At 45.9% G+C, this 17295-nt stretch overlaps 1 protein-coding gene across 3 annotated transcripts in view; it reads right to left on the reverse strand.

The window, feature by feature from the left end:
• Window positions 1-5198: 5198 nt before the first annotated feature.
• FSTL4 (follistatin like 4) overlaps window positions 5199-17295 on the reverse strand; it is a 439834-nt gene continuing 427737 nt past the window's right edge. For all 3 annotated transcript variants that reach the window (XM_061188168.1, XM_061188169.1, XM_061188167.1), the window contains 2 exons: window positions 8650-8759; window positions 5199-6506 (listed from right to left, as the gene is read on the reverse strand). In XM_061188168.1, the coding sequence (XP_061044151.1) occupies window positions 5798-6506; window positions 8650-8759 (819 nt within the window). In that variant the 3' untranslated portion in view covers window positions 5199-5797. The remainder of the gene's footprint in view (window positions 6507-8649; window positions 8760-17295) is intronic.

Consider the following 17295-nt stretch of genomic DNA (forward strand, 5'->3'; position numbering starts at 1 on the left):
ACCTGAAACTTCAACATGGGGAAGAGAGACTTCTGGGGTCAGATGCCTGCCTTTGTCCAGGCTCTCTTTGGACTGGGCCAGAGCAGGGTCCATTTTGCTTTGACCATGATGGACCTATAATGGCGATGGAGAAGGGGGAGAAGGCCCCCGAGTAATCCTGCCTTAAACAGTTCTCACTTTAGCAAGTGCATACAGACTGGCACCAAAAAAGGTAACTTTTGTCACGTTTTATTGTAAAGTCCTCAGAAAAAGAGCATTTACAATGACAATACTTTATGATAATCTGTGAATCGTCTTTATATCAAGTGGTACTGCAAATACATGGTGTGTCCAATACTGTGCAATACATCAAAGTAAACACAAACTTATCTCCAATGCCACATACAGTTGCTGTGTTGGTACAAACTTCTACTAAAGTTGATGTATTAAAAATAATTTATATATATTTTATAAATAAGGAAAAATTCACATGTATAGTAATTACAGGTGGCCTTTTGAGAAATACCAGTGATTAAAGAAAATATATTTTGGAGTCTACACAACTGCTCAAAATAATGTAATCTGCCTCGACATAAGAGATCTGGAAGTTTTCTGAGGTGGGGGAGGATGAGAATCCTAACGGGACAAATTGTGTGTGTGTGACTGCATATCTCGAGGGTCGTTCACTACACTATAGCATGAACACAGCGTGTGTGACTACAGCAGCAAAACTCCATGCCTAGTCTGCTTTTAGATCATCTCACACGGCCTTCAGGAAGCATGAGCAGCGGGGGAGGGGGAGATGGGGTGTGAAGGGGCAGGGCCAGGAACGGAGAGGGGGCTGGCCAGCCGCCGGAGCCGGGCAGTCAGGGCGTGGGTCGGGGGCACCACAGAAGGCTGCGTTGTGGGTCTGGGGTGGGGGACTTGCAGACCACTGTCCCTCACCTCTCTGAAGCAGCTGAAGTAGCAAGGGACAAACAATTCTTAAAGCTATGGCCGATGTCACGCTGGGCAGTGCATGAAGGTTTAGGTTTAGGAAATTTTCTCATTTGAGAGCTCTTGGGCCCCATATCCAGCCAATAATGGTTGCCATTCCTCAGAAATGATCTTGAAGACAGTGCCCCCACTGGGCAGCATTGTCTGATCCCGCCTTGGTGACGTGTGGAGAGCTGCGTGTCACTGGACTGGGGGTAGGGTTGAGTCGACAGTTATTGCTTTGTGGCATGCAGATTGAGCCCTCTACAGCCCTCCAGGGCATGGCCTGCTCCCTGGGGCCACGGCAGAAAGGGATGGTCCCATGCGAGTCAAGGTGAGCTTGGAAAGAGGATGTGAATTGCGGTTTGTCCAAAAACCACGCACATGCCCAACACTCTTGTGCTGGCTAAAGAAGCCTTGCTGTGAATTTTGGAGGTCAGTTCCTGCTCTCCCCCTATCTTCCATAATTTCACACATTGTGTTTGGTTTAATTCCCAATGCTGCTCACAGGTCCAAAGGATGGGTGAAACTGTGCTTGCTGGGCTCCAGGTGTCGGCTGGGTGGCTGGTGCCTAAACCCTGAAGGCCCAGATAAGATGCTCAAATCCTCAAGTGGCTTGGCAGGTAACCTGGTGTAGACAAAAGCAAGAAGTGGGTTGCATTCCACCAGGTATTTGGGGTCTTGCAGTCACACCTTGAGTGTAAGCACTGTATATATCCCCCTTGAACTTTTTTAAGCCCCTCTGTTCTATGATCTCTTGATTTTGGAGAGAAATCAAGGCAGTTAGTGACTTTCTTGAACAAAACTGCTTTACCTATGTGCCAATCTGGGAGCAAATAGTAACATCTGGCCCTATGAGTGACTTTTCACTTGTACCCAAAGCAAGGAAGCAGCATGCAAAGGCCACTGGGGGCTGGTGTGGTGGTCAGGTGAGTTGCCCCTTGAATTGTAGTAGTGGCTCATGAGCAGGAGGCCCCAGGCGTAGGAAGGGAGCGGGAAAGGCAGAGAACAAAGTGAGGATGGAGGGAGGTGTAGCTCAGTCCTCTAAGGGCTTGGCTGAGATGTTATGGTCTCTATTCCCGTCTGACAGTTTCTGTCTGATAATAGCCAACTTCCCTGACAGTTCTGAGTTCTCGCTTGTCTTGGTCACCTAACTCCAAAGGGCTGTGAGCTAGGGTTTGGGGGGTGTGATTCTGGGTAGCAAGCGGCTGTATCCCAGTGGGTTCTGATAGCACTTGCAGTGGGATCTGGAGTCCTGGGTGGGGGAGGATGGCAAAGAACTTTGCCATCGATGTCGGCATCGTTGTCATCCTACATCACCTGTCTGGCCTCCTGGCTCAGAGGTGCCAGGTGCAAGGAGGAGGTGCCGGGTGCAAGAAGGAGGATGTGAGGTAGATTGGTGGATGTGTAGGAGGGCGTTGGGAGCAGTATCATTGCTCCTGGAGGCTGGCTTCTGAAGAGGAGGATGGGAGAGCAAGCTGTGGGATTTGGTAATGAAACGGTGCAGTGTCCGTGGTATCTGAATGAAACACATTGTGAAAAATGAATGGATTACTATTTAAGCCCCTTGTAGAAAAATATATCCATCATGAAGCTGTTTCACATCTCAGTTCTGAAATCTCCTTTAGTTCACAGGTTATTTGGTCAGCAGAAAATAAGTGGGGGCCCCACGAAGCCAACTCCAGGCTGCTTTCCTCAATGAAGACTCAGCAGTTACAATTCCCTAGGGCAGCAGGTAGTTCTTGGCTTTATTTGGGCTGGAGTGCTGTCCTCCAGGGCACTTACCTGGATCTGGGAGGCTGAGATGGGGTGGGGGGGGGATTGCAGGGACTGAGCTTCTGTCTCCTGTGATGCTATCTCTAGGTCACAGAATATGAAGCTTGGTATGAGTGTGGCCCCAGCCTAGACTTTACAGGGCTCTTCCAGCTACTTCCGGGGGCTTGGGGAAAGTAGCAGGACCCTCAAATGACTTGGAGCCTTAAAAAAGGAGCCTGGGCCAGCCCCAGGCAGGGTTCGCTGGCTAAGTGTTACTGGGGCTGCGATGATGGCATTTGCCTCACTGTGTGTGGTTCACAGCCAAGCTTACTTGCGCAGAAAGTCCATGCAGGCGTCTAGAAGCAGACAAATCTCTCTTCCCACTATCAATCCGTGGGTGGCTGCGTGGGCTTTTGGACCGAGAACCTCCATGTGGGGTCTTGCTCACTTGGGCAGAAGGAGAATGAAGGCTTCCATTTCAAATCTTTAATGTCACCGTAGGTGTTGATTACTTCCGTTTGTTAGTCTGAAAAAAAATCTACGTTGAATTTTTGTGAAATGAATTTTATTTCAAAATCCAGTAATTTTGAAATAGTTCATCACGTAAGTGGCTTTGGGGGTGATTCTTTTGGTAAAATGAATACTCCTTTAATGTGAAATATTAGTAGATAGCTGATGATTTGTGTTCATCAGAAGGATCGCTGGCTGTTGTGATGACTTCGTACCCCAGTGGCTTTCAAACTGTGTTCCATGAGCCTCTGCTGGGGCTAATGTGTGGGAGAAAGGGGCAGCTGGAGTCCTGGCCAGCCCTTCAGTCGGTTGCACTGCTGAAAAAACATTGACTTTCCTGCCTTTGTGAATTTGCAAATTTCACAGTTTTCAGGGCTGTGATTCCCCGCTCCTATTTAATTGTGTCTGAAATGCTGGCAGCAAGACCTAAACTGGCCATCTCCAGCTTTGCAACTTCACAGTTACGACGAGAGGCAGAGAAGCTTTCCAGACACACTTAGAAGCGGAAGGAATTGTGGAAAAGGAACAGGTGCCGCTGAAGTCACTCCCAGTTGAAAAGGCCAGTTGGGACTGGATTGGTCTTTTACTCAGCAATCCTGCAGTCCAGAGGGGCCAGTGTTCTGGCCTGGCAGTTGGTGGGCTCTTCCTCATGTAGGCTCAGAGACTTTCTTTTTCTTCCAGGGGCTGCCACAATTCAGAAGATGTTTTCCAAAGGAAGAAGCTCACGAAAGTTGGAGAATTTCAGGGATAGAAGTGGGACTTTGGAAGAAAATGTGTCAAGACATTGAGGCAGGAATAAAAAAAGGTGAGATGTGTTTTCCATCCATCCCAGTTATTGTGAAACTAAATATTAGGCTTTTGAGGTCAGTTTCTTCAACCTGTATCTACATATTGTATCTTAAAAAAAAAATCTATGAATGTATTTGTCTAGGCACACCCTGGGAGTTGTTGGGGACAAGAGGAGTTTGGTGGACTGAGATGCATGAAACACACTAGAGGATTGGCCAATGTCAGGAACTCTGTGGCGGGCAGATGGGTTGGGCAGTTAGGTGGGAGTGAGAAGCTCTGTTTCCAGTGAGGCAAGGCCTATCTCTTCTTTTCTCTGAAAGGGGCCATTCCTCAGCAGCCCAGGAAACTCATGGCCATGTTGGCAGGTGAAGGCATCTAACCTAATGTGTCTGTGATGGGACCACCTCTTCCAACTTCAGGTGGCTTGAAAAATGACCATTCAAGCCAGAAAGCATACAAGTGCAATTTGGCCACTGATGTGCATGAGAAGGAAAGGGGTGTTTTGAGAGCCCAAGGGGGCCTCTTCCTCGCCGAGATTCTCTGATACGGGCTGTCTTCATGGGGCTGTTGTGTTGTACTTCTTTGATGCCCACTGGAGAGACTACCACAGCCTGAGACATTTGGGAATAATGCAGCAGTGCCAGCCCGTATCCTTGTGTATTATTGGGGAGAGAGGGACCCATGTGTAAGAAACACTTACTGAAATGTGCTGTCTGTGCTATGATGATGCAGGGACTGGGGTGCCAGAGCTGAGTGCGAGGGCCACAGGGAGAAGAGAAATGGGGTTTTAAAAGGGATAGCCTAAGGAACCCGCCTGAACCCCACTTGTATCCTTCGGGTTTCTGCATTGAGCCTGGAGGCCGCTGTTCTGCAGGCCTCACACACCTTTCCAGGCAAGCCTGGTCTGCCCTGAATCTGGGGTACTGGGCTGGCTAATAAATGTCCCCCTTCAGTAGTGAAAAGCAGGCACGCAGGGTTTGTCTTGGTCTCTTGGGGTCCCAACCCAGAACGGAGCCTTTACCAATGTGGTGGCCTGATCTGCACTTGGGGGTGTCCCTGGTGCAGAGGACCATGATCGCTTGATGGCCATTGTCTTCTTTCTGGATGTGGGGTGGTGACTCTCAGAGCCATGGCCTAAGGCAGGGAGGGATACAGCTGAACCTCGGCGAGCGTCTTTCTGCTTACTAGCATTTGAGATTATAAAAAATTATTTTTTAATCAAAAATTCCAAAATAAAGTGAGTGATTTCCCCATCCCCCAAGATGCAATAAGTCTTGTTGGCTCTCCCTCAGGCTTACAACAAGTCAAATGGAAAGAAAAGCAAGAAGCAACTGCGAAGGAGAAAATGAGGTCCAGAGCGAGGGTGATGTGGCTCTCACACCAGGAGGGAGAGCCCTGCCCCGGGGAGCCTGTGTCATCAGGCCACACCATCAGGGTGAAGTCTGGCCGGACCCTGGAGAATGACTAGGCGAAGGCAACCGACGGAAGCATCCGCCTGGAAGGCAGGAGCTCCTGGTTCCATGGCGGCCCAGGTAACGTGGCGTGTAGCCGGGCGCAGAAATGATTCCTTTACACGGCAGCATATTCTCATCGTAGCTCAAGGCAGAAATCATACGTCCTAACGAAAAACCCCCATCTCGTTAGCAGTGCATACCTTATACTAGGAAACTTGCAAGGAGACCAGTGTTGAACCACAAAGCGAATACAGGTTTTTGCTTTTGTCTGTAAAAATGTACAGGGTGCCTGCTTGGGGCTGCGGTGTCAGTACCAGGCGGCGCTTGTGGCTGCTTCATACCTCGCCCACCCACACCACTGTGGTCCCCCCCTTTACTCCCGCCACCTCACACCGCGGCGCGTTTTGTCTCGCGTTGATGAGAAACAGTGACTCTCGGGCCGGCGTGAGGAGGTACTGCCCGAACAGCCCGCTGTCCCTCACGATCCTGCGGGGCCCGGCCCAGGCTCGGGCTGGCCCCGTGGGCACGGGCGGCTCCTTCAAGCCCTTCAGCACGCCCGTCTTCCCCGTGGACAGCTCCAGGAAGAGCAGGTCCGGCTCTGTCTCCAGCGTGGCGTAGACGTAGTACTGGTCGCCCTGGGTGAAGGAGGGCTGGAAGGCCACGTCTGAGACGCCCTGGCTCACTTTCAGGTCATAGAGGGTCTGGATCTCCCCCTGCAGCGTGATCTCCTGCACGTGAAGCTGGGGGCTGCTGGAGGCAGCGCTGACTAGGAAGCGCCCATCGGGGGACGTGTGTGGGGTGCCGGTAACGTGGCCGTTGGGGCCGACCACGGCGTCCGTGACACTGTCGAGCAGCAGCTGCGGGGCGGCTGGAGAGGAGCTGTGCTGTCGGCACTGGATGAAGAAGTAGCCGCCCAGGTGGGTGTGGGCCATGGCCTGCGGCAGGCAGCCGTGGCTCTGCAGCCCGATGGTCTTGAGGAGCATCAGTGTTTCCAGGTCGACTTTGTGGACTGCAGGGTCAGACTTGTTGAAGATGAAGCCGAACCTGGGAGGAGACGCAAACTGAGGTCAGAGGTCAGGAGGACTTTTTGGGTAGGGGATAGGTCATTAGTCTCAAACGATGGCATCCTTTCTCTTTTCCTTTATCATAACCCTTTGGTGATCTACCAGCCTATTAATAAGATCTACCATTCTGCAGGAGATGGCTTCATAAGCGATGCATCTATGATCTCAAACCAAATGCAGTTGAGTTACAAAATGTTCCTGGATTTATGCTCTCGTAATATGTACGCATCTTTAGAAATGGTAAAGGAAGAGCATGGTTGTGCCTCAGCAGCTTCTCCCTCGGGGATGCCTTTGATTCAGCTTCCCAGAGGCCTTGTGGCATCTGGGAAGTGGCGGGCCCGTGGCTGGAGGGAAGGGACAAGAGGTGTCTGTCCTGACTCTGCCTGCTAGGAGGACAGGATAGGTGAGTCTATATCTGAGGTGGTTTTTGGACTACCGGCTGGGTCAGAACTTGGGGATGCAGATGCAAGAGAACAAGGACAGATGTCCTATCCATGCTCCCTTACCCTTGGAGAGGAACGTGGGTAAGGGTTGAGGGCAGCCTCTTCCCTGGCCACGTTGATGATGCTGGTCACAGGAAGCCCCTTTGGGCTGGGGCTAAGGACAGCTTTTACCTTTACAGCCAGGTGGCCTGGCGCTGCTGCGGTGCCCTGCTAGCTGCAGAGCCTGGGGCAAGTTGCTTGCCTCTTCAAGCCCCTGCAAATATAAAGAGGGTAGTTCCTTCCAAGGGCTGTTGGGAGGATTAAATCTAAGAGGGAGCTTTAGTGGAAGAGGTCAGTAGGTGGAAGCTGCCACATCTGGACTTTGTGAAATTCCTCTTTGGAGGCTGGTTGTGAGCTGCAAAAGGGCCTGATTCCAGGCAGGACTTCCCTCTGATTGTGAGAGCCTCTGCCTAAACCCCTCACTTGCAGAGGCCTTTGGGTGCTGTGTACACCTACAGGAGTAGAGAAAAATCTCTTCCACAGTTTTCTCTTGAATAACAAGCTGTGCCTCAGAGTTGGGAAAATGCCCACTTTACAGCATCTTTAAAGCATCCTTAAAGAGCTAGAGCATGGAAAGAGCAGGAAAGAAAAGCCCATGCTTATAAGAAACTGTAAAGTAAAAGTCACACACAGGCTCTGCAGAGCCTGAGTTTGCATGACTCCTGGCTGAATTCAGCTTCTTTGAGGGGGTTTACCATTTACAACCATTTTAGAGGCTCTGCCCCAGGTATTCTCTGCAGTGAGGTAGGGAGGTCATAAAGTGGTTATTTTCTCCCTTGGGCAAGGATGAATGGGAGAGCCCTATTTTTACAAGTCCAGCTTCAGCTTGCAAAAATGAGTCATTTCTTCCTGGAAAAAGGTGCTGGATGTCAGAGTAAAGGAAGGCATAAACACTGCCACAAGACATTTGGGTCTTGGTGACTTTATAAAAGGGCATGCTCAGTCTTCTGGCAGTGGTGCCTTGACAGAAAATGTCAGGGGTTCTCTGAAATGAATAGGGAAGGGGAGTGGCCAGGCTGGGATGAGGCTTGCAGTCGAGGCCATGGCTGTTATTATTAAGCTGTTCTTTTGGATGGTGGCAAACCAGGCACCCCGGAGGCCTTGTTTCCTTGCAGGCCCCTGCATGGCTGCTCTGGGGACTCCTAGAGGAGCCACAGGTGTGGCTAGCAGAGAATGAGGCCAAATGGGGCACTGAAAGGAGACCCAGCTTTGCATTTAGTCTGACTCTGCCAGTTCCTGGCTGTGTGACTTTGGCCAGTGTCTTAACTTCTCTGGGCCTAAGTTTCCTCATCTATAAAACAGATTCGAGACCGCCTCTACTAGTTTCTTGCGTCTAGCAAGGAGAGGGTACTCAATTAACCACGGTTGTTTCCCTCTTTCCTCTGCTGTCCTCACCCAAGGATGAGACTTCCTGACCTCACTGGGCCCCTGAGGGCATTAGGAGCTGGGTGCCTTCCTTAACTTTAACAATTAAGCACTGGGGATGGGGCCATTTCTCCGTCCGTTCCTGATGGGGTCCAAGGCCAGCCCAGGAGGAGTAGGGGAGAAAGAGAAAGGAGCAGGGCCACCTCGGGCGAAGCTGCCCCGTGCAGGGCTGAGCTGGGGCACGGAGTAGGTTAGGGCATTGTGGGCCGGTCTCACCTGATGTGGTTGATGATGAGGTTTGTTGGAGGAATGAAGAAATCGTCCACTCCTGCAAAGGGTGTGCGGATCAGGTGCTGGCCCTGACTGGTGCTGGCCTCTGTGATCACCTGCAACACAGAGCGGAGGTCCTTGTGAGGGCCCATCCCAGCGGGGCTTGGAAACCTGCAGACACATGCATGCTCGGGTGGAGACCCCAGCAGACAGGCTGCTTGAGAGAGAGATGATGGGCAAGTCACCGTCTCGGGGGGGGGCCAGGAGCAGAGCGGGAGCTGCTTGGGAATGGCGTAGGCAGGGACCCATCCTTCCAGGGAGGGGAAGTGGGGAGACAGGAGTGAACGCCTGGATCGCTCCCTCCTGCTCGGTCAGGCCTGCCCCTGACTGACTGTGGTGCATGTTGTCAGCCGCCGTGATGTGACAGCGGAGTGAGGACTTGGAGGGACTGTGTTGGGGCTTCTGAGGGAGGGTCCTCGGAACCTAAGCATCCCTGCTCAGAGACAGCCTCCCCCACGACAGGGAGTCCCACCTTCTCAACACCTAGGCCACCCTGGGAAAGGCGGCGAGGTTTTAAATAACGAAAATGCTAAACGCTGGAATCGTTGACTGGCTCCGTATTTTCCCTTGATGCCAGGCACCTGGGCTGGTTTGTTGAGAGTCTCTGTCATATGCGCCTCACAGAGGCGCTATCTGAGAACTGTGACTCCGTAATTTATTAGAGAAAGCAGGCATCCTGGCAGAGGTGCTGGCCGTGTCATTTATTTTATTTTTTATTTTTATTTTTATTTATTTATTTACTTATTTATTTTAACATCTTTATTGGAGTATAATTGCTTTACAATGGTGTGTTAGTTTCTGCTTTATAACAAAGTGAATCAGTTATACATATACATATACCCCCATATCTCCTCCCTCTTGCGTCTCCCTCCCACCCCCCCATCCCACCCCTCTAGGTGGTCACAAAGCACTGAGCTGATCTCCCTGTGCTATGCGGCTGCTTCCCACTAGCTATTTTACATTTGGTAGTGTATATATGTCCATGCCACTCTCTCACTTTATCACATCTTACCCTTCCCCCTCCCCATATCCTCAAGTCCATTCTCTAGTAGGTCTGTGTCTTTATTCCCGTCCTGCCCCTAGGTTCTTCATGAACTTTTTTTTTTCTTAGATTCCATATATATGTGTTAGCATACAGTATTTGTTTTTCTCTTTCTGACTTACTTCACTCTGTATGACAAACTCTAGGTCCATCCACCTCACTACAAATAACTCCATTTCGTTTCTTTTATGGCTGAGTAATATTCCATTGTATATATGTGCCACATCTTCTTTATCCATTCATCTGTCAGTGGACACTTAGGTTGCTTCCATGTCCTGGCTATTGTAAATAGAGCTGCAATGAACATTGTGGTACATGACTCTTTTTGAATTATGGTTTTCTCAGGGTATATGCCCAGAAGTAGGATGGCTGGGTCGTATGGTAGTTCTAGTTTTAGTATTTTAAGGAACCTCCATACTATTCTCCATAGTGGCTGTATCAATTTACATTCCCACCAACAGTGCAGGAGGGTTCCCTTTTCTCCACACCCTCTCCAGCATTTATTGTTTGTAGATATTTTGATGATGGCCATTCTGACTGGTGTGAGATACCTCATTGTAGTTTTGATTTGCATTTCTCTAATGATTAGTGATGTTGAGCATCCTTTCATGTGTTTGTTGGCAATCTGTATATCTTCTTTGGAGAAATGCCTATTTAGGTCTTCTGCCCATTTTTGGATTGGGATGTTTGTTTTTTTGATATTGAGCTGCATGAGTTGCTTGTAAATTTTGGAGATTGATCCTTTGTCAGTTGCTTCATTTGCAAATATTTCCTCCCATTCTGAGGGTTGTCTTTACATCTTGTTTATAGTTTCCTTTGTTGTGCAAAAGCTTTTGCGTTTCATTAGCTCCCATTTGTTTATTTTTGCTTTTCTTTCCCTTTCTCTAGGAGGTGGGTCAAAAAGGATCTTGCTGTGATTTATGTCATAGAGTGTTCTGCCTATGTTTTCCTCTAAGAGTTTGATAGTGTCTTGGCCATGTCATTTAGATGCCTGTGATTAGGATGCCGGGGAGGGTTCCAGTTTCACAAAGGGGACTTGCTGTGAGAAGTGAAGAATTAGGCCCTGTGTTTTGTACAAATTGGTAGTGACAGAGCATGCTGCCTCTGTTCCCCTGGAGGTACCACTTTCTCCCCTGCGTACTTGGCAGGAAGCGACTTGAGCCGTTCCTTGGTGTGTGTCCCTGCTGTGTCTGTATCAGGGAAGGGCACGGTGGCAGCACAGAACAGAGCCAAGTGATGTCTGGGGTTAGACAGGATGAGAGCATGGTTTGGAGGCCCTGCCAGAAAGCCCCCTGTGGTCAGGCTGGGCTTTTGTCCATCAGCTACTGAGGCCTTGGGCACAGGCAGGCTGGAGACACTGAGCCAGCCTGCCTGTGTCCTCTTGCCTTCTCTGCATGTGCTCTTCAGCCTCCAAGTTCTAGGTGATTGCCCAGAAAGTTGGCAGACCTGCAGCCAGATGAGGGGCTTGGCCAGCTTGTGGGCAATTTTGGCTGGAGGACCCCAAGGACAAGCTCAGACCCTCTTAGCAGGACAGGAGGCAGATGCTAGACTCTGACCAGGGAGGGGAGACACTTTTCCTGATCTTCATGTTGTGGCCATTTATACAGAAGGAAGGATTCAGATTTTTGCAGCCTGAGGCTGAGGACAGTTTGTGATGGGGCTTTGTGACTCACATGGCTTAGAGCTCTGGATGCTTTTACCTTTTAAGAGTGGGGCTGCCTTCTGCCTCTTACTTTAATCACAAGACAAACAGCACCTGCCCTGCTTCCTCAGGCAGGTTTGAGGCTTGAGTTTTTTGGATCATGCTTCCCTTGAGGGGTCAGCAGGCAGAATGCCGGATTAGAATGATGAGAGCTGTGATTTTCAGTCTTGTGCAGCTCTAAAGTTAGGTTATTTTCCTGTGATTTAAAAAAAAAAAGGCCAAATGACACTTCCATGGCAAGTCCATGGGAAAAGCTTAGAACTAGGCATTAAGAAAATATCAATATTAGGAAACTGGATCTTAGAGAGTCCAGGTGAAAATGCCAGAGAATTCCAAGAAGCCATGCAATCGTTGCTTGATATAAGGTCTGTCATTTTACCTTATAATAGAGATGGAAAATTACAGGCTGTCAGCAGTCAGTGTCATTCATGCTTCACCACCCTGACACCCTATATTCAGAGGTTACTTCATCAAAACCCGGTGTCATGGGCCACTGAACTGACATGGGCTAGTCAGCCTCATTTCTCCAATGAGTCATGAGTTCCTTCTTGGCCTGCATCCCAGCGCATGGCTGGGCACATTTGTGACCAAAAGATAATTGTTGAGCTTCTCAAATTTGCTGGCTCTAGGGGCTTGGTTCAGGAGATGCACATAGTTGGCTGGGTATCAGGAGATGTAAGTTAGTAATGAGTGTGGGGTAGGGAAGTCTGAGCATCTGCTTCAGAGGAGTGGACAAAGCCAGGTGAGAGGTGACAGCTGGGGAAGGACAGGGTGCAAGATATCGAGTGGGATGGGCGGAGAGGCAGCTGAAAGCTGGGAGTGGGTAGGCGAGAGCATGATGGGCAGGATTCGAGATGGTGCCAAAGGTTCAAACACTGGCTCCTGGGGCAGGGCCTTGGTGGAATAAGCCTCATTTATAGAACCACCTTCATTTAGTCATAGCAAAGTTTGTTTAACCAATTCCTTAGTGTTGGATATTTAGAAACATTAAGATGGTATTTTCAATGTTTTGCAAATATAAACATTGCAGTAACACATAATGTTGTAGCTAAATCTTTGTGCCCATCCCTGATCCTGGTCTTTGGATAAGTTCTGAGAGGTCAAGTTGCTGGATTGAAAGCAATGTTCTGAGGCTTTTGGTTCACATTTCCAAATTGCTCACCACAAAGGCTCTGCCCACTGACATTTCCAGGAGCAGTTTTTGCAAGCAGTGGTTTCCTGAACCCTAGTCCACAGAGATGAAGGTAGGTTTATTCAATTTATTTCATTTTCTTGTCATAGTGCATTTCTAAGACTTTCCAATTATGGTGATGGTGGGCATAATGGTCTAATTCCTGCTATTAATTAAAATGCTTTTAGTGTTTTGTCATTTAGGCAAAATTTCCTCTTGGTTTCTGGGAAATAGTCTTCATTATGTTTATGTCTTCTATTCCTCTTTTTAGTTTTTTAAAAAAAATTAAGAATGTCTGCGTATTTAGTTAAATGCCTTTCCAGCATTTATTGAAAATATTATAGCTTTTTTTCTGTTTTGTGTTATGAGTAATGTTGACTGATTTCCTGAGAGTGAACCATTACTGCATCCCGGGAATTTGTTCCCTGCTCGAGCAGTTAGATGCATTGTTGGACTCTATTTTTAATACCATGTTTAGAATTTTGCTTTTGTATTCATAAGTGAGATTAGTTGATAGTTTTATTTTTTAATTTTTTTTTGAATTTTTAAATTTTATTTTGTTTTTATACAGCAGGTTCTTATTAGTTATCCTTTTTATACATATTAATGTATATATGTCAATCCCAATCTCCCAATTCATCCCACCACCACCACCCCGCACGCACTTTCCCCCCTTGGTGTCCATACGTTTGCTCTCTACATCTATGTCTCTATTTCTGCCCTGCAAACCAGTTCATCTGTACCATTTTTCTAGGTTCCACATATATGCGTTAATATACGATATTTGTTTTTCTCTTTCTGACTTACTTCACTCTGTATGACTGTCTCTAGGTCCATCCACGTCTCTACAAATGACCCAATTTCGTTCCTTTTCATGGCTGAGTAATAGTCCATCGTATATATGTACCACATCTTCTTTATCCATTTGTCTGTTGATGGGCATTTAGATTGTTTCCATGACCTGGCTATTGTGAATAGTGCTGCAATGAACATTGGGGTGCATGTGTCTTTTTGAATTATGGTTTTCTCTGGGTATATGCCCAGTAGTGGGATTGCTGGGTCATATGGTAATTCTATTTTTAGTTTTTTGAGGAACCTCCATACTGTTCTCGATAGTGGCTGTATCAATTTACATGCTCACCAACAGTGCAAGAGGGTTCCCTTTTCTCCACACCCTCTCCAGCATTTGTTGTTTGTAGATTTTCTGATGATGCCCATTCTAACTGGTGATAGTTTTATTTTTTAATACTAAGGAGTTGCACATTTTTTTCCATACGGTCTGGGATAGTTCAAATGATATTAATATTATCTACATTTGAAAGGTTTGATAAAACTTGGCTGTACATTTTTCTATGGTAGATCTTTGATCTTTAAAAAAACCTCTTCTCTGGTAATTGTTCTATTTCAAGTTTTCCTTTTCTTAGGTCAGTTTTTTTTTCCTCCTTCTTAATTTTTTTTTTATTGAAGTATAGTTGATTTACAATGTGTTAATTTCTGCTGTACAGCAAAGTGACTCAGTTATACATATATATTTTAAAATTTATATAAATATTACATAACTATTATATTTATATCTTTTCCATTATGGTTCATCCCAGGACATTGAATATACTTCCATGTGCTATAGAGTGGGACCTTGTTGTCCATCCATTCTATATGTAATAGTTTGCATCTACTAACCCCAAACTCCCCATCCATCCCTCCCCCACACCCTTCCCCCTTGGCAACCACAAGTCTGTTCTCTATGTCTGTGAGTCTGTTTCTGCTTGGTAGATAGATTCATTTGTGTCATATTTTAGATTTCATATATAAGTGATATCATATGGTACTTGTCTTTCTCTTTCTGACTAGGTCAGTTTGTTTTTTTCTTCTGCATTTTGCAAACAATCATCCATTTCTTCTAGGTCTTAAAATTTGCCACCCCAGAGTTGCAGTGTAGTATTAGTTTATAATTATTTTCATCTTCCTTTATCTGCAGTAATATGTCTTTCCTCATTTCTCATTTTGTTTATATTCTTTTTTCTTTGTCAGGTTTGTGAAGGATTTACTGGTTTTTGTTTGTCCTTTTTTAATTTCTACTAATTTTAGTCTTTTAAATAATTCCTTCCTGCCAGTTACTTTGTTCTTTTTCTTAATACAAATACATTCTCTGCAGGCTTTTAAGACACAAATATTCCTCATGTACAGCTTTCTCTGTATCCTGTAGGTTTTGATGAGAAGTAGTCTCTTTTTCATTGCTTTTGAGACAGTTTGTAATTTCTCCTTTTAATTTCCTCTTTGATGCAGTAGTGATCTAGGAGTGTTTCTTTATTAGGTAGGTCACATTTTAATTGTTTCTAATTATCAGATAATGTAGCCTGTAACACTGACTTTTACAAAATTTGCTAAATTTTTATTTGTGATTACTGACACATATATGTGGACATGTGAAAAATTTCTATTTGGCAGAGGAAAGGTTTTCTATATATTTATTAAACCAAGTTCCTTATTCATATTATTCATTTTCCCCATGTCATTATTTTGTCTCTTTGGAATGTACAATTTAAGTGCATTGTAAATCAAGTTCTTGTATTTTTAATCACTCTTGTATTATGTATTTAGTTATGTTGTTTGCTATCTGTTGGCTGTTTGTCTTCACATAATGCTTCTCCTATGCTGTTTAGTGCTTTTAACCTTAAATTTGACCTTGTCTGATATTAATATTACACTCATACATCTTTTTGTCCACCTACCATCACTATTTCCACCCCTTTCAATTCAACCTTTTATTATCACTTTATGGGTTTCTTGTAAACAAGTTACAGCTAGTTTTCTCTCCCTCCCTTCCAAACCCAATCTCATCATCTCTGCTTTTAATAGGAGAAATCAGTTTGTCACATTTGGAATAATTAGACAGTTAACTATCTCAACTATTAATTTCAAAGAACATTCTCTATATCCTCTCTTATCCCTGTAAGATGACATTTTTGAGTATTTTTACTCTCTTTCCTCCACTCCCTACCCTTACTTTTACAGAAATAATTTATCATCTTTAGTTAGAGCCTGGTATCAGAATTTCTCTTTCAGTGCATTGCTCCTAATTCAAATGCCCTTATTTAGCACTTATTAATACATTTCCAGGTAGTTTCTCTTCATCCATCTTATTTTATTTTTGGACCTTCCTCTCTAGGTTTCTTACTTAGGGCTGTTGTTTCCTCTTTATCTTTCGCCATCTCGATGTCTCTGATCTGGTTCACCTACTGTTTTCCTGTTATATTTCATGATCTGCTCTCTGAATTCTTGCATATCCTTAGGTCTTTCTTTTGTCCTGACAGGTATATGATACCTTGGATATCAGCCCTTTTATCTTAATAGCATGTAGATGTGATGCCATGGTCTTCCAGCAGCTGTTGCAGGTGAGAAGTCCAGTGCCAACCTAATTGTTCTTTTACAGGTGACTTTTCTTTCTGCCTTGTAGCTTGTAATATTTTTCCTTTATTCTTGGAAGTCCAGAGTTTTACCAAGAGCAGAGATGTGTTATTTCTCATCAAGTTAGCCTGGAACTTACAGATCCCTTTTAATCTACATGATTTACTTTTTCAACTTGGAAATTTTCTTCCAAATTTATTTAATGTTTGACTCCATTCCAACTATTACCTTTTCTCTTTCTAAACTTCTTTTGACTTTGAAACATCTTTTGAGATTTCATATCTTAATCTTTTCTTATATTCTGTGATTTGAGGATTTTTCTTGTTCTTTATCTTTCAGGCTACTATTTTGAGTCTCAGTAGAAATCATGCATTTTCAGCTCATCTATCTACTGCAGTTTTAAATTAGAAAATCATTTTTTGTTAAATTTTAGTTTTAGAAAAATATTTTTTGGTGGCCCCTCCCCTTGAATTTCCTTACATGCTTTCTTAGAGCTGCCAGAGGAACCAATTTTCTGGGCTTATACTCTGTTTTGAGTGACCTTTATTCTGGCTCCCAGGTCCTCTAATGAGTTGTTATTATTTGTCATCAGCTCACTGGGGCCCAGGATGTGTTGATGGTGTTCACTGAGGGACAATAGTCTTGTTTTGTAGGAGGTGAAGTAGTGTCCTTCACCTGGCCCAGCAGCACAGAGGTAGGTAAGGCAGGTGGCCAGTCCCCAGGAGGAAGCTTCTGTAGACTGGGTATCCCTGGCCTCTTACCAGTCTTGGGAACAGTGTGAACTTGGCTCCATCTGCAGCCCTTCTCAGCTGGGGTTCTGAGAGAGAATAAAACCCTAATATCCCGAGGAATCCACTGTATGCAGTGAATTCTCTTCTGTGCATCTAGAATGGTTCTATGCACCATCATTGGGAGAATCGAGGGAACAGGCATTCAAATCACCTTTTGTAGGGCTTAATCCTCTCATGTACCCCTAATGAGAAAGGCTGAGCCAGACACACTCAACACAGGGTTGGTGTTGACCTTCCCTCACTGGTGGAGGAAGGGATCCCACAGATGTCCTGGGTGGGGCCCAAGAGCCACATTCTGGTTGTCATGACATTAGAATCTTATTCATCATCAGTGTTATTGTCTTTAATAGCAGGCCTGGCAGAAGATACCCTGTTCATTGCCTATAAGGGGCATTATCCTGAGGATGTTTCCTACTGTCTCCATAGCCTTCATGGACATACTTTGGCTAAATGTGATTAGCCACCTAGGGAAGCAGGA

This window comes from Eubalaena glacialis, chromosome 4 (genome assembly GCF_028564815.1).
Source record: "Eubalaena glacialis isolate mEubGla1 chromosome 4, mEubGla1.1.hap2.+ XY, whole genome shotgun sequence".
NCBI classification, from domain to species: Eukaryota; Metazoa; Chordata; class Mammalia; order Artiodactyla; family Balaenidae; genus Eubalaena; species Eubalaena glacialis.